This window comes from Populus alba, chromosome 4 (assembly GCF_005239225.2).
Source record: "Populus alba chromosome 4, ASM523922v2, whole genome shotgun sequence".
NCBI lineage: Eukaryota > Viridiplantae > Streptophyta > Magnoliopsida > Malpighiales > Salicaceae > Populus > Populus alba.
Genome location: NC_133287.1, coordinates 6,904,158 through 6,925,532, shown reverse-complemented (window position 1 = coordinate 6,925,532; position 21,375 = coordinate 6,904,158). Strand labels below are relative to the sequence as shown.

Below are 21,375 nucleotides of genomic sequence, written 5' to 3'. Positions count from 1 at the left end.
ATGTCAGGTAGAACAATGCTTGTATAACTTCTTATGGGAAGTCAGAGGGTAAGAATTTTATAATTTACATGCAAAAGAATAAATCAAGGAACTTAAAATTAGATTTGATTGATAAAAGCTTGATATATATAATGATTAAATTAATTGAGATATTAAAGCTATTAGAATAAAACTCTGACCCAATAATTATTGTAAGACCTTCCCGATATTTAATCGCTATAAAATCTTATTCGAATATAAGTTAATGACTCTAAAACATTCTGGTAAAATTTCAGTTTGATCCAACCACTAGATAAAACATTATATTTGTTAAAATAAAACTGTGTATTAATAAAAATAAGCCCCAAAACTATGATTTTAGACCTTTACATGTTTTTGAGGCTATTTGAAAAGCTTATATATAATACATGATGTTTGAGCATTTTATGCAACAGTCATGATCTGATACAGGAACTGGAATAGGGAGGTTCATGGTTCAATTACCATGCATATAGGCATATCCATTCTATTCATTCAACATTCCAAGAGGATGGTAAAAGATTCAATAATTTGTTTTATTATACACATTTTCTTCTTAAAGTGTTGTTTTATATGAAAATATTTAACTAAAAGTATCTTTATTTTACAGGCTACGGTTTTTGGATGTAATTCAAGACTAATAGATCTTTTTGTTGAAACTCACATGTGAAATGAGGATCGTCAGAAAGGGGTACAACAATTTGTAAATGTCGAGCTTAAAAGTTCATAGTAAGTAAAATTTCAATAATTTTTTTTCTTAAGTTATTATTATTTTTAAAAAATTTGCTAGCTTGTTTTTTTTTATATATATAGGAAACATATAACACTCGATTATAAGAAAGATACGATTATGATCCTTTTACTCATCTAGAAGTTGATCTGGGTTTGTTATTGGAGGCTAGATCGTCCGACAGATCCAATAAATTTTTTTTTTATTGTATCTTAAACACTACAACCAAGGATATGCAGATGAGTCATAGTGTATCAACCATTGATTCCTCACAATCGGGCTCGAGCTTATGATCTTCAGCTGTCCAGGCATTTGTACAGGAACAAATTAAAGTTTAGACAACTAAACTTAGTATCAAGACAACCGAACTCAAGCTATTGTACAATAAGCTGTTGTCAAGCCTTAATGGTACATATGGTCTATCTCATCACTCACCTTCTCCTGACAAAGACTTGCCTTTCCTCCTCCTCCTCCTTCTCCAACTTCTTTTCTCTAGATAAATTATATTCAGTAATATTTTTTAAATTAATAATAAAAATTTTGTTTTTATTTTATTTTTACTTATTTTAATTTTTAATTTTATTTTTTAAAAACTTAAATGCAATATTGATGGATTAATCCTGAAAACTTGTTATTGTTATGGATTAATTATTTATCTTTAAAACTTTATTGCTCCCCACTTAGTACAAAATAAGATGTCATACAAATAAGATGTATGCAATTAGTCTCCAAAGATCCCAACAACACCATTTTATTTAGATGTACTTTTAAAAATCCACAAACTCAAGAAAGCTTAACTCAAATATCTCTTTATAAAGACTAAACTTAAGCTTTAGAGTACGAGGATTAAAAAGAAAAATTAAGCTTAAAATAGAAAAGAATAAACTTAAAAAACAAAGGTGAAAAAGAGTCTCAAAATCTATCAGTCTATAAACACTTTTTCTTTAGCTCCCACTTTTAGAGGGTTTTAGAGCTAAAATTGATAGCATAATAAATTCTTTATATTATCAACATTAATTACATGACATAAAATAATATTAAACTTGATAGATTTGGCTTTAAATCTAATAATTATTTTGGTTGAAAATACTAATCAAGTTGAAGAAAAAGAAGACTAATTGTTCATTTGTTTATTAATAGGTTGGGCAAACTAATAGGTTAAAAAAATATTTTTTTTGGAGTTCAAATAATCTAGTAAGTACCAAGATAAATTCTCTCAATTATCAGCTTTAATTACTTGTTATAAAACAATATCAAACCTCATAGTTTTAGCTTTAAATCTTTTTTTATTTTGGTGCTGGAAAAACTGTTTAGGTTGATGAAGAAGGTAATTGTTCACACTCTTTATTTATGGGTTTAACAGGCTATTGAGCTAGCAAAAACAAATTTTCTTGGGCAAAGGAATCATAAATTCAAACCCAAAATAGATTAACGAAAAGAAATTTTTTTTAGTCCAAAAAACTATGTTACGGTAAATCGAAGCCTAAGCCCAAGCCCAATTCAACCAAAGTGTACATATTCGTGGTTGCTGATTTTACCTGAAATAAAATCTATTAATTATTTGTGGGTATTATGAAAGTAGTAGAATATATATAAACAACATTCATTAATATATATTGAAAACAATTTTATCAAGAACATCCAGTGGAGTAGAAATAAAACTATTCATATACTCGCATTTGTACACTTGAAATTGTAATTCATTGAGATAACAAAAGAATCCTGGAGTTTTCAATTCTACTCCCATTTCTCTGTAATTTCACCCCAGATCAAAGATACTGCCAATTCCAAGGTCAGAAGCATTCCTTTCTTCCCTCCGGCCAGCAGGAGATGTCCTTTGGTATTCAAACCTCCGGGACTCTCATCAGAATCCGGGCACCTTTCAGTGAAACAATAAGCCCCTTGGTGATGAATTGGAGAAGAATTGCCAGTACAAGGGTTTTCTAAGAGATATGAGCCAGACAGTCCTTCCATTGGCAAAAGGGAAGAAGTTAGTTTATGCTTCAGGACGGGCATCAGGGAGATCATGATAAAAATGTTCTTCCCTCTGGCAGATATGCCATTTTAAGAAAAGAGAGCTCCATCATTGTTCTTACAAAAAAAACTCAACACGAAAATATAATTTTAGTAACTAAATATTTGCCTACCACTTTTGTAAATATTCTAAAAAGCGCATCCAGAACAAGGCATCAAAACAACTACCTGAATTATTGAAGCGAAAAGTGCAAAACCCAGAACAAAGTTTGACGATCCAGTTGAATCTGCATCAGGATGAAAAGGGTTAGTTTAGAACAATCTCAAGGGTGGAACTAACCATATATCTTATTTAAAATATTATACCATTATATACCATTCAATTTTGTCTTTGTTTTCAAATAAGATTTTTATAATATTTGCAATTATCTTGTTAATTACTATATATATTAAATTAATATGCATTTTTTTTAAAACAACTGTTATCATTAGTATTAAATTAAGAAATAAAATTTATATTTTTTTATTTTTTATTTTTTTTTTTACAGAATTTTCTTGGATTAGTTATTTTTTCCCTTCAATTACATACAAAATATCGAAACATGATTTTTATTATTTTTTTGGTTCAAAGTTGGTTTTTTAGATCATGATCAGTTTTTTTTAATTTAAAAAATAATGCTTTGGATAAAAAACATGTTTTTGTAAGAAAAATAAAAAATATATTAATAAGGTGACGTAGCTTAGAGTGGAAAGATACATATTCTCCAGTTTATTTTAAATTATTCAAATTATTAAAAAAATATTTTGATCGCCTTTAATTTGAATTAAAAAAAATGCTATTAATAAAAAGTATTTTGGTGAAAAAAATGCATGTAAATCATGTTTTTTCTTATAAATAGTTATTTTAATTATAAAATAACTAGATTCTACAACCACTATAAAACAAATTTATTTAGAATAAGTTTGAGAGTGCGGTCAAAACATACTTTAGAAGATTGAATTATTCACCACAGCTCTTTACAGCCGTACATGGCATGTCAGGCAACATGGAAGGTGGAAAAGCAAAGAAGAAAAGAAGCTTAGTGGATTGACAAATGGGTTATGATAACATTATCAATCCTTTGCTAAAGTTGAACCAGGAAAGTTCTTTACATTTATTGTATAGATTGAATGGATCCCTCCTCACACGCTAAATCGAAAGAAAAGGTAACAGAGAAACGAAGACTAAGACCCAGCAATTTTTGTTTTAATTTTTTTTTTTAACTTTTAGATAATATATTAATATTAAATATATTTTTTTAAAAAAAATATTATTTTAATATATCATTTCTTCTATTTTCTTTTCAACTTGGATTAATCTATATACCGGATTAAGATGGACTTTTCAAATCAGTTCAAAAGTTATAATTAAAAGTACTACTATTCATTATTCAAAACTCATTATAAAATTCATCTATTTTATACAATACATATGTATATATGAATGGTATTATAAAACTATATATTTAGTATAAAACTATATATTTAGAAGCGGGTAATATACTCAATAAATAGTAAATAGAATAAATTAGAACAATAAAGATTAGGGGAACAAAAAAAGATTATTCTTATTTCATATAACCTTCTAAATATAGTCATACCACTGCATCATCTTAACAATGCTTCTTTTTTATAATATAATTTACATTAATACTTGTAAACTCAAAAATCATAAAAAGATTTGAACTTAAATGAACTTAGAGATGATGAATGAACATGAAAATGAAGAGGTGAAAGAAGGCAAATAGACATCTACATACATTGTATGATTTCATAATATTTTTCTTTGCATGTCTTTTGTACAGCCTTACGTATTGGATACTACTTTATTAAAAACCTTACTAAGAAAATGTTGTTCAAGGAATAAGACAGCTTAACATAGAATGGAAGAATTATATGTATCACTAATTTACATAAATAATGCAAATTATTTCAAATAAACATAATAATTAACAATATAATTAAAGTATTTATAGTTAATAGATAAGAGAGATAATTTGCAAACTTGTTTTTAACATGGTTCAATCCACACCTCAAGTATCAACCCGTACTTGAGTATTATACTCCTTCACTAGTACAACTTCAAGAATACAATAGCTACCTGATGAATCCATACCTAGATTTTTATACTACTTGAAGATATTTTTTTTTTAAGATTTTACACCACTTGAAGATATTCTCTCTTTAAGATTTTTTCCTCTTGAAGATATGTCATCTTCAAGATTTTTCTTAGGTGAAATTACCTTACCAATACTAAGAGTTTTTACCTAACTTAAAAAGTTTACAAAGGTGATTTTGTTATCACAACTAACTCTCTTAATGTAGTAGATTATACAATTGAAAGTTCTAATATCTCAATATCTATAAGATAACATTTCTAGAATTTAAAGGTGTTTAAGTGTAGTGTGAATGAGATCAAATACTTTTATGCTATAATATAAAGGTTTAATAATACAAATTAAAGTATAATCAAGGATTGATGATTTCAAAGTATTTTTATTTTAAAAATAGCTTGTTATATGACTCAACTGGTCGATCAGTTTAGATTGGTCAAGCTAATTGATCAACAGTTTTTAAAGAGTTTTCAAGTCGTTTAAGTGTCTGACCTCTAATAGTAATCCACACAAACCACTAAAAATAAATATCTTAAATCCTTTTAAGATAGAGGAATTGCTATGCCTTTAAGTACTAACTTTTTTATTTTGTATTTTTCAGGTGCTTTGTGTATTGTTTTGTACAGAAAATTAGAGGCGCCACATTCTATTTATAGAAAAACCTGAAAACTTTATAAACTACAAAATGTCAATTTACCCCCTAAATAATATCACTCTATAAATACTATTTGAGAACATACTAACATTTTTTTTAATTCACTTAGGGTGATAAATCCTCTCTTGATTACTCAAATATCTTTATACAGTTCATATTATACCCAATATTTGCTTATTTGTTACGTTTAGTTAGGACAACATGTAGTAGGATCAAAGCATAAGATTCTCTATATAAATGACCAAAATGGCTATTTGTTTCCTTGGCAGCCATTTCTACATTTAACTATAGAAATGACCAAAATAATAGTTGTTGGCTAATGACTATTTTTTTCGCCGTTGGCCAATAGCTCTTTTTTTTTCCCTTTAAATATAGAAGAATTTTTTTTAAAAATGCATGAACAAAAAACTTGTAGTTTTAAATTTTTGTATTATGCCTTAACCTTCTCTCAAATTTAGAAAAACAAGAATCGATTATTCTCCGGTTAATTATTAACATCAGTTGTGTTAATTAGCTGAAATTAAAAGGTATGCTTATTTAAAAGCTTTTTCTATGTTATCTTTTATATCTCTTGATTTTTTTAGACCTTTTGTTGTTAATTTAATATTTGTGATGATTTTTATTTATTTATTATTTTATGTTTTTAATATGGATTAAAGAAGACAATTTTTATTTATGTTGTTATCTTTCATAAAATTGAGAGGAATTCATAATGGTAGTTGATATTGATAAAAAGATAGAGTTACATATTTAATTTTTTTTATTGTCTGTTTTAATTTGAGGTCAATTATATTTTGTCTAGTTGAAAATGCAATTAAACTAGTATATCGATTCTTTTTTAGTTTCAAAAAATGGTCAAATTGTTATGTTAGAACAAGTAGGAGGCAATGCATATTTTTAATTCGCATGTATGAAAACTATAAAATTGCTAGATATTGAATGTGAGCTTCTTTTACACTCTCTTATAAGGTTTTAACTTGATTTTTTTTTTTTTTTATGTAGATGGATTCACATTTTCCAAGCTCTTTTACCAATTTTCTTATGAGTGAGTCAGAAGATATTCTCTCTCAACCAAGTGATTCTAATAAATTATTTGATGACTTAACATGCTTGAATTTAAATGTTCATTCGGCAAAAAAAATCACAAAGAAGTAAAAATTTCTCACCATAGGAGGATTGTTTACTTGTCTTTGTATGGCTAAATACAAGTAAGGATCTAATTACAAGAGTTGAACAACAAACAAAACAGTTTTGGGCTTGCGTACATGCTTACTTTGTAGAGAATGGAGGAAACTTGAATAATCGTTCACAAATAAGCATCTCAAGTAGATGGCAAGAAATAAATAGAGAAGTTGGTAAATTTGTTGGATTTGTTACTCAAATTAAAAATCGTCAACAAAGTGGAATGACCGAAGAATCAAGGGTAATGTTAATATTCATTTCTATGTTAAATTGGTTAATATATATTTTAACATTATTTAATTTATTTATTTATTTACCAGATTAATGATGTTCGGCAAATGTATGCTTCTTGCGTTGGCAAAAGATTTCAACTAGAACATTGTTGGGTTATCTTAAGAAAAGAACCAAAATGACAATTTGAGCGTGCAAGTCAACATCAAAGGTCAAACAAAAAACAAAAAGGTCATGTCAATGCAAGTCCGACTTCATCAACTCCATCTACCCCTGATTCTGTTAGTTTAGGAGAAGATAATGAACCATTGATTTATCAAGATAGACCAAACGGTCAGAAGGCTGCAAAGGAACGACTTAAACGTAGATAAGAAAAAGATAAAGTTGGGGATGTAAGTGTAACGAATCTCTTACAACAATTCAGGGAAACTCTAGTTGAAATTGAGGATCAGAAGAAACAAGATAGAAAAATTATGTTAGAGCAACAAGCCATGATGATTCAACAAAGTCAAGAGAAACAAGAATTGGACAAGATTGAGAAAGAAAAACAAATTATGAAAATGGATATTTCTAATTTGGATCCAATTTCTGCAGCGTATTTTCAAAATAGAAAGTTAGAAATTATGCAAAAGAGGTGTTTTGATTTTTAATTAACTTTGATTGATTTATTGTAATGTAATGTATTTTTAATTAAATATGTAGAAAATTCTTGGTTATTTTAAATATAAAATTCCTCTAACACTTAACAATAATAAGTAGGATTAATTGACTTAAAAGATAACAACCATAATGAAAAAAAAAACATAAAAAACTTGAAAATTATGTTAACATAAGAAGTTCAAAATAGAAAGTTGGCGGTCATTTTTTAAAGTTTGAATTTGAATTTACTTTTAAAAAAATTAAATTTTTAACAATAACATATAAAACTTAAAATTAAAAATATTCATATAAATAAATTTTAAATTTAATTTTAAATTATATCTTTTAACTTTCATATCACTTCATTAATTTTATATTATTTTTATAAATTACTCATATTAATTATATAATTAATAACATCAGAATTATATTATATATAAAATATCTAAATTAGTTATATAATTATATTAAAATTAATTTAACATGAAATATATTAAAATATAAATGGCTTTTCTAAATAGCTTTTTATCATTAGAATGCACATAAGAAAAAAAAAACTATATTTATATTATTTAAAAAGCTATTTTTTTATTTAAATTTTTAATATAGCATTTTTTATTAGAGATACTGTAATGCTTTATTAGAAAATGAAGATACAATGATCATCACGTCTCTTTACAACCTCACATGGTACGTCGCGCAGTCTAGGTGGAAAGAAAACAATAAAACAAGCATAGTGGATACGTGTCAAATGGGTTTGAATCAAGCGTGTCAAATGGGTTTGAATCAAGCGTGTCAAATGGGTTTGAATCAAGTATGTTTGGTAGCGTGAAAAAATAATATTATTTATTTTTTATTTAAAATTATTTTTTAGTATTTTTATATCATTTAATAATATTTTAATATAAAAAATAAATTTAAAAAAATAAAAAAAATTACTTTAAAAAATATTAATTAAAACAAAACAGCTAAATCCACGAATATATATATATATATATATATATATATGAGCCTGTATGTTTCTACGTTTTAAAATTATTCTTGAAAAAATTTAAAATTTTTTTTTATTTTTTTATTAACTTCAAATTAATATGTTTTTAATGTTTTTCAAATCATTTTGATGTGTTGATGGTAACAATAATTTTTTTAAAAAAATTATTAAAATATATTTTAACATAAAAAATTATTTAAAAAATAATTAGAATCACAATCTCAAATATGTAAGTCTTTACATTTTTTTTGTAATGATGGGAGAAGAGAGAAACGAAGGGCAGTAGCTCTTCCAACCTGGTCCCTCAGAACTCCACTGGAAATTGAGACCTCTCGTGTTCACAAGAGACTACAGAGTTGTTTCCCGGAAAGAGTAAAAGCACGTTCGGTTAGATAGTCAAAAGACATCACTTAAATTGTGCATAATAAATCCTACAGATCAGAGGGATATCCTGATCATAAATGGGCTTGCTTTTTCGTTGCCATGAAAGGTAAAAAAAATTAAAATCATAACGAATAAAAATATAGGATGTACAGTCTTTTCATGGTAACAAAACACAAGAAAACTTTTGTAATTTTCCTTTATAACAATATCAAGTACTCTAATCTTACTAAAACTCAATCCAGAAAAGGAAAAATATTACTCCAAGTTGATTTAATTATTTTTTAAAAAGTATCAAAACAATGTAATTTTGATTAATTATTCTTTTTTTTTAAAAAAATCGATAGATTAAAAGCTGAGTTTTATCCTAAGTCATGGGTTAATCCAGATTTATAACAAGTTAGCTCAAATAATTTTTTTTTCTTTTCATCCCGGACTCGTGCAGGTCTCAAGTTAAATAAGCTTTAAATTGATTAATTAGGTTAGTCTAAGGGTCTGTTTGGTATTGCGGTTGCTGTTGTGGTTGTGGTTTTAAAAAAGTTGTTTTTTATAAAAAGTACTTTTAGTTGAGGTTGGTTTGAAAAAATATATGTTTGGTTGAAATTGAGGTTGAACAAAAAGTAGTTTAATGTGTTTGGTTAAAAAAATGTTTTTCAAATTGAGGTTATAAAACAATTTAAAAATATTCTTAATTTAAATATTGTAAATTTAACTACTATTATTACATTATGAAATAAATAATATTGATATCAAATATTTTTTATTATTCAATTAAATTATTTGTAATGTCATCACATACAAAATCTATTCAACAATGACTATATTTTTCTTGGTTTCTTAAGCATGCAACAACAAAAACTGAATTTTTTGTTACGTCATTAAGCGATATCCTTCTAATTTTTTGAATAAAACACAATTAAAATAAAAATAAAAATTGAATTTTTTTTAGCTGGGTCGGACCCGGCAAGAACATAATTGGAATTGCGATCAAATTTCACAAATGCTACGTCATCATGCGATATCCTTCTAATTTATGTAGTGTTATTAAATAATATTATATACTAGTTTTTCGAGTAAAACTCAATTTTTTAAAAAAAAAATTTACAATTTCATTACGTACAAAATTCATTCGATAAGGACTATAGTTTTCATAATTTTTTGAGCGTATAATAAAATTAGATAAAATATTATCAGGAATAAAATTGAGATTACAGTACGAGTAAATTTAATTCACCTTAAACTATTTTTTTTAATAAATAAAAAAAATATTATTCACGTTCACGAGTGAAATCAATTAATTGCGTTGTTTTTTCAAAAAAAAAAAACTTCTCAGGTGAACAGTGCGAGTGAATTAATTCACTCGCACTGGTTTTCTAGATTATTTTTTTTTTTTAAAAAAAGGAAACTGCTACAGTGGAGCCATGCTCCACTGTTGAGTTTAATTTTCACGAGAATCAGCATTTTGCTGCTTCTCAGAAACCGCAGGTTTCATATGCATGGGTCCTACCCACTAAAAGCAGTTTCATACTGCTTACCAAACATTAATTAACGTGGCTGCGGGTGAACCTGACCCGCAGCCACGTTATCAAACACCACCTAAGTCTTATTACCAAGAGGGCTACAATCCAATAATCAAAGCTCATTTTTATTTTTCATTAATAAGAGAAAATGTTCTTCACGTGTTTTATAGAATATAATTAATTTTTAAATTATATATATATATATATATATATATATATATATATATCAATTTGATTGAATATAAATGACATATTTTAACACATTAAAGTTAGCTTTAAGAGATTATATCTTATATCTTCTCTTTTAAAAAAATTGAATTTAAAATTGATTTAATATGTATTTGATATTATAGTATAATATGTTTTTAAAAATATTTTTTTATTTAAAAATATATTAAAATAATATATTTTTTATTTTTAACATTAACATATTAAAATAATAAAAACACACTAAAAAATATTAATGCAGAATTTTTTCAAGTAAAACATACTTATATTCGGTACATTAAAAAAAAAAATCATATTCCCAGGTCCCACTAAACTTCTCCTTGACTCACAATAGTATAAACAAAATTCAGTCAAATTTTAAACGTGCAATGAGTGAAACGAAGTCGTTTTCCACATATAAATTAACCACCAATGCGCTTTCCTTTGCTTGATGACATGCCAAACAACTTGTGCTCATGGACCCCAAACTTGACCTTGTGGCTGACTCAGTTTTCTCTCCGTCGCTATAAAATCTCTCCCCATGCCTCTATCTGCACGCCAAGTTTATATAACATTCACCTCCTCCTGTCTTAGTTCTTGACCTCAAGCTTCCTTCACTGTCCTTCATCTTCAATCTTCCTGCATATATAAAAATGCAGGTGAGAATCAACCTCCTCTGTATTAATTTTCTGTTAGTGACTAGAGGACTTAGGCTTTGTTTGGCATGAAAAATATTATTTTTTTATGCGAGACACATTTTGCACTGCATGCAGGAGCACCGCGTACGTAGCCAAACGAATTCTTATTGCGCGCAGCCATGCATGAAAGAATGAGTCAAGTCTTTATTTCTTGTATTTTTATTCGTTTGTTTTGATGGAAAACTTGCTTCTTTTCTATGATATTTCTGGGAATTTTATTAGCTAAAATATCATTTTGATCATTGTTTTGGGCGCATCTCTTAGTAATGTTAAGTGATCACTGTTTCTTGATCATCTTGATATTGATTTATAACAAAATTAACTTGAACTTATTTTGTCCCAGAAAGCTATGTTGAAACTGGATATGCATGATGAGAAAACCAAGAAAAAGGCTATGAAGACAGTCTCTGGTTTCTCAGGTATTATTTTTATTTTCTCCATGATCATATAATTAACTTATAAATCAAGATTATTATTGAAGATATATGAATTTATTTAAAAATAATTAAGTGGTTTATTTTGTGATGCTGACTTGCAGGGGTGGATTCAATATCCATGGACTGGAAGGACAAGAAATTGACAGTAACAGGCGACATCGATCCAGTAAACATGGTGAACAGATTGAGAAAGTTTTGTCACGTAGAGATAGTTTCTGTAGGAGACGCAAAAGAGCCTGAAAAGAAAAAAAAAGAGCCAGAGAAACAAGAAGATCAAAACGTGGATGAGCTGGCGAGGGCTTACAGGTCCTATTATCCTCACGAGACCATGTATTACCATGTTTCAAGTATTGAGGATGATCCTATTGCTTGTGTCATTTCTTAATTTTTATTTTAATTAGATGTTAAAAGAAATTATGTCTTCAAATATAAAATTTCAATTTCATAAACCCTTTATATTTGCTTTGTGATGATGTTTTAAAATACAAAATATATAACTAAAAGGTTATTTACTGTTTAAGACATATCATGGTTAATATCATTATATTCAAGGGTTTGAATTTCTTCTTAATTATGTCTTCTAATTATGTCTGAAATTTATGTATTTTTATCTCAAGAGATAAAAAGTTATGAACCCTTAACCTATATAGTTCAAGGGATATTCATATCTTCTAAATCTTGTCATTTTCAGAGAAGAAAAAAAGCCGGAAAATCCTCTACTTTTGACGATATTAATAAGAGACAAATATCTCATATATATTATTAATAAGATAATAAGTATAGTAAGTCTCTTAAGAGACATTGTATATATCTATAAGTATAGAAAAATCATTACCTTAATATGAATTATTATTTTAAATGAAAATATATAATGTTTTATCATGTCTTTAATATTTATATTATAGATGATCATCTAGGATCAGATATATAGCCTCAAAACTTGGTAATATCTTGTTAGAGTCTAATATGATTCACTAGATCCATCAAGTTCAAGTTTTTTAAATCTAACATGTTTACTTGATTTATTTTATTTAAAAAATAAATTTATTTATAAAAGTCTTTACAAAAAAAAATTATATATAAGGTGTCCCCGTAAAGGCACCCAGCCTGACCCGTTCGGATAATCGGATCCCTATAGTGTCTATCCCGGGGCAATTCAACCTCGTGGATTGCTGTTATGCCCCTGCCTTTCCTAGATTGCCTCTGCTAGCTCTGTTTGTGTAAAGCTCGACCTTTTTATTTTCTCTTAGGACTAGTTTCTTCAAAGCTTCAAACTTTGATGGATCTTTGAATATTTCAGTTGTGACTTAAAATATCATTGATTTCTTGGCCATATTTTTGGACTAGATGCTGATAATGAATCTAGAACCTGGAGTGGGCTGTTTCCCTTCGAATATAACAGGCTTGACCCTTGAGATTCTATTAATTACATGGCATGCCAAGCACACAAGAACTCCAAGGTTACTGCAGGGACGGCGGCTAGAATTTTACGAGTGGGGTATCGGATTTCAAAATAAAATAATTAAAGGAATACAGGACATAATATTGGGGTGAATAAAAATATGTAATTTCTATCAAATAATCCGTAATTCGAACGGCTGAATTAGAAAAGCTTAAACAAAATGTAAAATCTTGCAAGGTTTTGAGGATGCCATGTCCATCGGAGCTCTTCCCGTCTTCTGCAAGCACAGACACAAACCCCTCCTGTGCTGCTGCTGCTGCTAAATTACAAGCTTAGAAAGAAATTCACGAGTCTTGCATTGTTGACTGGACCTGTCCTAACGCGTGATTGAAAGGAGTACAGAACACGAGTAGATCTTTCATCTTGACCATAAAGATTTGGAAATCAAGATGATGTACTCATGCTGGCTAGAGTTGTTTCTACGAAAGAGGATCGCGGCTTCTGTTTTATAGACAAATCTCTCGAGGGACCGGGTGAATAACCATGGGCGACATTAGAAAACAAGCATTCGGTTTTATTAAAATTTTAAATTCTTTTTATATATTTTTAAGTAATTCTTTTTTAAAAAATCAATAACTAGTTGAGCTGCTGTTGCTTCTTCTACTTTTTGAGTTGAAAAACATCATTTTATTTGCTTTTCTATATATATATATATATATATATATATATATATATAAACAAAAACCAATTTGAAAGAGAAAACATAGCTTATTTGATAGATATATCTCAACCATACATGTAATACATACACATTGATGAACAAGTTATGTAGTCACTTGACTCTCATGAAGTCAATATTTAGTTATATTTTTTTTTTAGTTTAACATGGGTGTCCGGGCCAGTTTGCGTGCACTTCGACTAATCCCACGGGCCCTAAAGTTAATGACCATGTAAGGTTCCAGTGACCATCATATGAGCAACCTAGGGCTCGAACCTGAAACCACAGAGAGAGCAAACCTCTTGGTCCCAAGTTTTTATCACTGGACCACCACCTAGATGGTTTAATATTTAGTTATAATTTTGATATGAATGATTATGGTATTGGAAAGATGAGTTTGTTTTTAATATATTAAATTTAATTTAAAAATATCACCAAAGTATGAAAAATAATTTTATGAGAAATCATATCATTTTATATCACTTTGATATATTTTAAATAATTATTAACTCTAAAATTTAAACTATTTATCCATTTATTCCTTAGGATCATAAATGATAGCTAGCTAATTTATATGAGTGAGAGTTAATTTTTTTCAGAAAGAAGAGTGAAGGGAAAAAAGAGGTAAATCTAAAAAATTCCACCCAATTATATATGTGGTATCAATGTTACTATGAAATGATTTTTAATATCAATTTTACCCTCAAACTTTTAAAAATTCTCCATTAAATCATCTATTTTTTAAAAAATTTGTGTATATTTTTATCCATAATATGTTAAATTGTTTTGTAAAAAATAACTTCATTTAACAAAAAAAAAAAAAAAACCAGCTATCAGAAAGTACAATGATTGTAAACGAAGTCGTTTCCAACGCGGGAAACACCAAAGTGCTTTCCTTGAATGGGCCTACAATCTTGCCTTCACTAACCATAAAAACACAACCGAGAACCCTTTCATCTCATCACCAAGTTTTTCTTATTTAGTTCCTCCTCCTCCTCCTCCTCCTCCTCTGGCCTTACTTCTTCATCGCAGACCCTTTCATTTGATCTGAAATCTTTCTTTGATCAAGTCTCTCCAAGCTATAGATATGAAGGTGAGGATCGATATCAGCTCTCTCTTTACATATCTTCTGTTAGATGACTTGCATGCATGCGTGAAATTAAGAATCATGAGTAAAGTTCCCTTTCTGTTTTTCTTCTTCTTTGAGGTCGATTATTAACTTATTTTGATGAAAAACTTGCTTCTTCTCCATAATTCCGAGAGTTTCGTTTGCTTAAATTTGATTGTTTTAGCCATTATTGTTTCTATGAGATAATTCTTGGCCCATTAAACCTTGATCGGGACGTCATATCATCTTTCTCTTTGATTAAAGTGATGTTTAGTGCATTAATCCTTGATGGGGTCATGTTATAATTATCTTTAATTAATAGTGATGCTTGGTGATCACTGTTTCTTGATTTTAATTCTTTATATTAATTTATTTATAACAAAACATGATTTTGTTTTGTTACAGAAAGCTGTGTTGAAATTGGATTTGCATGACGAGAAAGCCAAGACAAAAGCCATGAAGAGAGTCTCTGGTATTTCAGGTATTTATTTTAATTTTTTTGAAGAATTTGTGATTAATTTTCTCAAGAAAAAATAATAACTGAGCGGTTTGATTTGTGATGCAAAATCTGCAGGGGTGGATTCAATATCCATGGACATGAAGGACAAGAAGTTGACAGTGATAGGGGACGTTGATACAGTACACATAGTGAGCAAACTGAGAAAGCTGTGTAACACAGAAATAATTACAGTAGGGCCAGCAAAAGAGCCAGAGAAGAAGAAGGAAGAACCCAAGAAAGAAGAGCCAAAGAAGCAAGAAGATCCGAAGAAGAAAGAACAAGATGCTGTGGCCGAGCTGGTCAAGGCTTACAAGGCCTATAATCCTCCCATGACTACATATTATCATGTTAGAAGTGTTGAAGATGACCCAAATGCCTGTGTAATTTCTTAATTAGATGTTAAATAAATATTAATAAGAGATGAAATAGGTGAAAAATAAATAATATATATATATATATATATATATATATATATGTTGTGATTTTGGAAAATTTGGGTGTTATATATTAGAAATAGACTACAGTACAAGTTGGCAGTGGGGTTGCTTTATATTTAATGAATTTCGGGTCTTGTTTTGGAATTACTTCATAAAATCTTGGTGCTGATTTTTCATTAACTATTTAATATTTTAATATAGGATATATATCAAGTCAAATCTTAGGTTTGGCATTTGTTGACATTATTTTAGTATACAATTGCTTGGCCGGTTGATTTTATAAATAAAAAATGAGTCAATTTGTTCGTGCCAAAAGAAAATTGATCGAAGCACATATTTTTCATTTTCTTTTATTTTTTAAAATTCATTTCAAAACTTTATTAAAACTATATTTATTTTTTTATTAAATATTTTTTTTTTTCATAACCCAAGATTCAGGCGGAGTCGACCCCAATTATGTATTTGATGGACAGATTCTATCATGTGAATCTCAATTTAACAGCTGAATAAAAAGGAAAAAAAAAAAAACAAAAAGACTTCCATCACTAGCTATAGCGTAAAGATGGCCAAGCCAGTCATTATTTTTTCAGGGCAGTGTCTTTGTTGGTGTGTTTTACATTGCGTTTTGAAAGAAATTTTTAAAAAACTAATTTTTTTTTTTAAATTAAAATTTTTTTATGTTTTCAAATTATTTTAATATAATAATATTTTTAATATATTTTAAAATAAATAAAATTTTAAAAAATGACTATTAACACACTTCAAGACACATGAAGACATAGTTATCCTCCGGCAGCAAAGTTGATGGCTAGAGTAGGAGGTAGGTGCTGTATTTTCAATGCCCAGAAAGGATATATTTAGATCATTTTATATATTAATTAAAATGATTTTTTAAATGAATTTAAGAACACACCCTTATCATTGATTTAGTATATTAAATGGAATAGATTTTTAAAAAATATTGATTCAAGAATTCCACCTTAAAAAATTAGAAAAAGAGATCGAAAAGCGTCAAAGAACCATCTCCGGCCACAAAAATCTCCCTGAGAAATATTTAGATTATTCTCAGACGAAGAAAATCTCGTAATCGCTTAATTTGTCCTCCATCAACCTGCAACAGTCATCATCGACTAGCCAGGAGATTTAGCATTGTCGTCTCCTTCAAGCAATACAAATTCATTTTTTTAAGTTTTACTTTTAGGGTCTGGACCATTCTTGCAAGGCCACCCCGACCAAACCATCGAGGATCAAACTGGGTGGAGGCTAAACTTGCTTCAGCCGTCTTGCCTGACGTCGGCCATCAGAGGAGTCAACGTCAGAGAAGGATGGCATCGTAATATATATGGTAGACATATTTACCAAGGGAGGGACCATTTGAAGGTTGGCTAGCACCAGTGATGGATTCAAAAAAAATCACAGGCTCTTCTGTACAGAGGAGGTTTATTCTCTAGCAAGCTAAACACATCCCTTCCACTTGATGATAAAAGGGTCTTAATCAAAATGGGAAAATCAAATATCATTCATGACGTCATGTGCACAGCAGCCCTTCAAAAATTGATTGTTGAAAGGTAGATATATTTTTTAGAAAGTAATTTTTTGAAAAATTAATTTATATAAAATTAAATTTTTATATATATATTTACAAGAGATCTCATTGACTAGCCGTTCTTTTCTTGTTGGTGCAACACGTGTTTTCGGTGGTGATCTAGTTTGTTATTAATGAATCTTTATATATATATATATGGTTTCTCTTTTCTCTTTGAAAATTACAACTTGATCATTTTAATTGATGATATTTCAACTTCAATCTCTATTTTTTTTTTATTTTTTATTTTTGGGCTTGATCCTTTTGTAGAAGTTTTATTTGTTTTCATCCATCACTAGTGCTAGCCAACCTTCAAATGAATTGTTAATATGTTTTTTCAAGTTTATTAAAATAATGAGGAACTAATTTTACAAATTAAAAAGTTGAATGAGAATAAAATTGAAAAAAAATAATAATTTAATAAATTATCTTAAATAAAATAAATAACAATCAAAATAATAGAAATTAAATATAATAGATAAAAAAGTTGAAAAGTGATGAAATTAAAAAATATATATAATTTTATAAATTATTTCAAATAAAATAAATAACGATAAAAAAAAAATAAGAACAAAATCTGATAGATAAAGAATTTCAATTAAAAAAATGATAAAAAGGGAAGCAAATAATAATCATAAAAAAGAGAACTAAAGTTGATATATAAATCAAATTTTAAGGGATGAAATTGAAAAAAAAATCAAAATAAAATATAATTGGATTTTTTAAATCAATTAAAAACAAGATGAAATTTCATCTTGGTTATTTTTTTAATTTAATCATCAGATTTTTTTTAATAATTATTTAGATTGCTTTTGAATTGACCAAGTTGATTGAATCATGTCAGGGCAACCTCTATACGGTTTAATTTTAAACTCGAGCTAAGCAAGGAGATGAGTCGATATGGTTTTTTTTCCTGTTAATTTCATCCTTTATTTTTCTCTATTTCAAATCCTCATATTTTTTTTATCAATCGAAATATGGTTGTTTTCTTTGAAGTGTTTTCAGAAAACACTTTCAATTTGATTTCGAGTCATGTTGGGTTATTCTTTTCCACACGATTTTAATTTTAATTGTTACTTGAATTTTTATTTTTAAAATTTTGTTGTGTCGAGTAAGATTTGTTCCTCATTATTTTAATAAACTTGAGAAAAATTTTAATAAGTCCAATTTTCCATCATAACCAAACACTGGAAAGTGTTTTCCAGTTCATTTTTCATCTTCGGAAAATACTTTTATTCACTTTATTCACCTTTCCTGCAAACAAACGGAGCCTAGGTAAAAAGTTGGGTCGAGAGGTTTTTTATGTCAAATTTCATCATTTTTTTTTTTAACAGAAGTTGGTCCGGATGTTTTTAGACGAGTTAAATCAATTAAATCATGTCAAGATAATTTTCACATGGTTTAATTTAAAATCAGGCTAATCAAATAATCAAAGTAGAAAGTTTCAATATTAAACTGTCAAGTTGAATTTAACAAAAAATACAAATAATTTTTACTGTATAAATATTTTTAAATTTTTTTTTTAAATAATCCCAGGTACAGTAAACAAATTAAAATATTCAATGAAATACGGTCATTGTTGAGGATGAGATATTTGAGAGGCATCAAATAAAACCCACTTTGAGGACGTAATATATGGCCAAGAACATTCAGGATATTTTACCAGTAAAGTATCTTCATGCTTATAAAAAAAAAATTAAAAAATTAAACATCTTCATAAATAATAAATATTTTATACACGTGTCCATGCATGATTCCATTAGTTTATGTTTTGATTTTGGTGCCATTCGTAGATGTAACGATATGATGGAACAAGCTGCTTTTTGACTGCTTTTTTAGGCTGCCTTCTCTTCCAACAATTAAAGCTAGTTTTGGAATTGGGCAATACCGATAAGTGTATAGTGGCGTGAAGAACTCTCTCTCTGTTTATGTTTATCTACCATAGGAAACTCAAATTAAGAGTTTTTAATTTATCAAAACACTAATTTGCTTGAAAGAGAACATGTAAACGTTCATCTTTTTTTTTTTTTTATGTTTCATTTTTTTTTTTTTAATATTTTTTCTTTACTTTAAATTAATTTTTTTTAGTATTTTCAAATCATTTTGATGTACTGATATCAAAAATAATTTTTTAAAAATAAAAAAAAATATTATTTTAATTCATTTCCGAATAAAAAACACTTTAAACAATAATTATTTTAGTTTTTTTTTTTTTTTTATTTTAAATTAATTTTTTTAATATTTTCAAATTATTTTGATGTGTTGATATAAAAAATAATTTTTTTAAAATAAAAAAAATATTATTTTAATTTATTTCTAAATAAAAATTATTTTAAAAAAACAATTACAACACAATCCAAACAAACTTTTAAATTAGTGCTTTCATACACATGAACACACAAGGCAAGCTCTACTCATTATAAATTCACTTCCATAAATTGTGAATTTTACCACAAAATTGAATGTCTTATACAATAAATTCAGCATTAGATTACTATTTCAAAACAATAGAGAGCATTAAATTACTTTCTTGAAATAAAAAAAATAATAATAGAAACAATGGAGACAAATATTATGTGTCTCTCGGTGTTTAATATTTTAAAGTTAAAAAAAAAAAATTTCTTAGAAAAAATATTTATTTCATCTGTATATCTTTTCAATCAAACAATATTCTATCTCTTTTGAGTTTGTTATTTTTATTCTAATAAATTAACCAAAACACTTTACAAATTTTGAACATGATGGTAATTGAATTATAATTTCGTTGTAATTAACCATATATTTGCAATAAGCTCCATAGGAGAGATAAAAACAACATCGAGAAACTAGAACACCAACTATCTGGATAGCAAAAGCATTACTAATCCATGCCCTCCCATATTAGGAAGAAAAAAAAAATAAGGGAGAGTAAAGCACGTGCGAGGCTCGTGTTCTTATCCTTTCTCAGTCCCAGGATTTCTTGCCTTCATCTTCTTCTTTCCACATCTCAACCCAATTCTTCTGGACTTGTTCGAACCCAAGCAACGATCCCTTTTCGTTTGGATCCATGCTAGTAGATAAAGCCCCATAAGCAATCCCACAAACAGAAGCTCCTAAAGTAAGAAAAAGTGTCAAAAACATGAACCATTTTGGCACATTCCATATATGTTGCTCCATGACCAGACCTATCACGTTCATTGATGCAAAGGCAAGTGCCATAGGTGCCCCAACGGATACCAAGACTCTCTTTATGATTCTATAAAGCACCTCTTCTGGGATTTCTTCGTCGTCATTGTTGTTGGTGTTTTTGGAGGTTTTCTTAATGCTACTTTCTTGTATGGAAGGTGGGGCCCTACCAAAGCCTTTAGCACTTGCTTGCACTTTCCATGTTGCAGGTGGGTTGTTTAGGGTTTTTCGTATGCTTGGTGGGAGGATAGAAGGAGCCATTGGCTTCCATGGTGAAGAGTTTGCAAGATAGAGGGGTGATTTTTGTGAACAAACTAGAGTATTCATGGTTTTTCTCAATTAAGCTATACCTTTTCTCATGATGCTAGCCTTATGCTATGTGTTCCATGTATCTTATCCAAAAATAAATGGATGGAAGTGCCTTGGTTCCTAGATTCCGAAGATATTTCTTGATTTATTTATCTTGTGATGATATTTTGAGTAAAATTCTTGAGGTTCCATCTTGCACAAAGGGACAAACTTGTTCCTTTCTGAAGAATTTACTCCATATAGCTACCGACGATGATTTCATTTTAAAGCGTGATAACTACTACTACTACTCTTAAGGATGAGACGATCTCAAGTTTAACAAAATTAGTTAGGACT

At 28.2% G+C, this 21,375-nt stretch overlaps 3 protein-coding genes and 1 long non-coding RNA gene across 5 annotated transcripts; 2 read left to right on the top strand and 2 right to left on the bottom strand.

Moving 5' to 3' along the window:
- Positions 1–2,337: 2,337 nt before the first annotated feature.
- Positions 2,338–3,164, bottom strand: LOC118030253 (uncharacterized). Its single transcript, XR_004684302.2, has 2 exons — positions 2,951–3,164; positions 2,338–2,715 (listed from the first exon to the last, which is right to left on the bottom strand). It is a non-coding gene; the product is annotated as an uncharacterized lncRNA (long non-coding RNA).
- An 8,091-nt stretch (positions 3,165–11,255) lies between these two features.
- On the top strand, positions 11,256–12,340 carry LOC118030252 (heavy metal-associated isoprenylated plant protein 39). 2 transcript variants are annotated; one of them, XM_035034293.2, is made up of 3 exons: positions 11,256–11,340; positions 11,723–11,798; positions 11,918–12,340. In XM_035034293.2, exons 1-3 carry the CDS (start codon positions 11,335–11,337, stop codon positions 12,199–12,201), a joined length of 366 nt encoding a protein of 121 aa, XP_034890184.1. In that variant the 5' UTR covers positions 11,256–11,334; the 3' UTR covers positions 12,202–12,340. The 2 variants fall into 2 exon arrangements, with proteins under 2 accessions (XP_034890184.1, XP_034890185.1); XM_035034294.2 differs by lacking the exon at positions 11,256–11,340 and adding an exon at positions 11,360–11,532.
- A 2,526-nt stretch (positions 12,341–14,866) lies between these two features.
- LOC118030251 (heavy metal-associated isoprenylated plant protein 39) lies at positions 14,867–16,137 on the top strand. The gene is made up of 3 exons (XM_035034292.2): positions 14,867–15,029; positions 15,450–15,525; positions 15,619–16,137. The coding sequence occupies exons 1-3, from the start codon at positions 15,024–15,026 to the stop codon at positions 15,933–15,935; spliced, it is 399 nt and encodes a 132-aa protein (XP_034890183.1). The 5' UTR covers positions 14,867–15,023; the 3' UTR covers positions 15,936–16,137.
- A 4,176-nt stretch (positions 16,138–20,313) lies between these two features.
- On the bottom strand, positions 20,314–21,250 carry LOC118030249 (uncharacterized protein PAM68-like). The gene has a single exon (XM_035034291.2). It carries the CDS (start codon positions 21,055–21,057, stop codon positions 20,509–20,511), a length of 549 nt encoding a protein of 182 aa, XP_034890182.1. The 5' UTR covers positions 21,058–21,250; the 3' UTR covers positions 20,314–20,508.
- Positions 21,251–21,375: the final 125 nt, after the last annotated feature.

Coding starts and splice junctions, on each gene's coding strand:
- LOC118030252 (XM_035034293.2), top strand. Junction 11,799..11,917: donor GACAGTCTCTGGTTTCTCAG/GTATTATTTTTA, acceptor GCTGACTTGCAG/GGGTGGATTCAATATCCATG.
- LOC118030251 (XM_035034292.2), top strand. Junction 15,526..15,618: donor GAGAGTCTCTGGTATTTCAG/GTATTTATTTTA, acceptor CAAAATCTGCAG/GGGTGGATTCAATATCCATG.
- LOC118030249 (XM_035034291.2), bottom strand. CDS start 21,057: ATGAATACTCTAGTTTGTTCACAAAAATCACCCCTCTATCTTGCAAAC.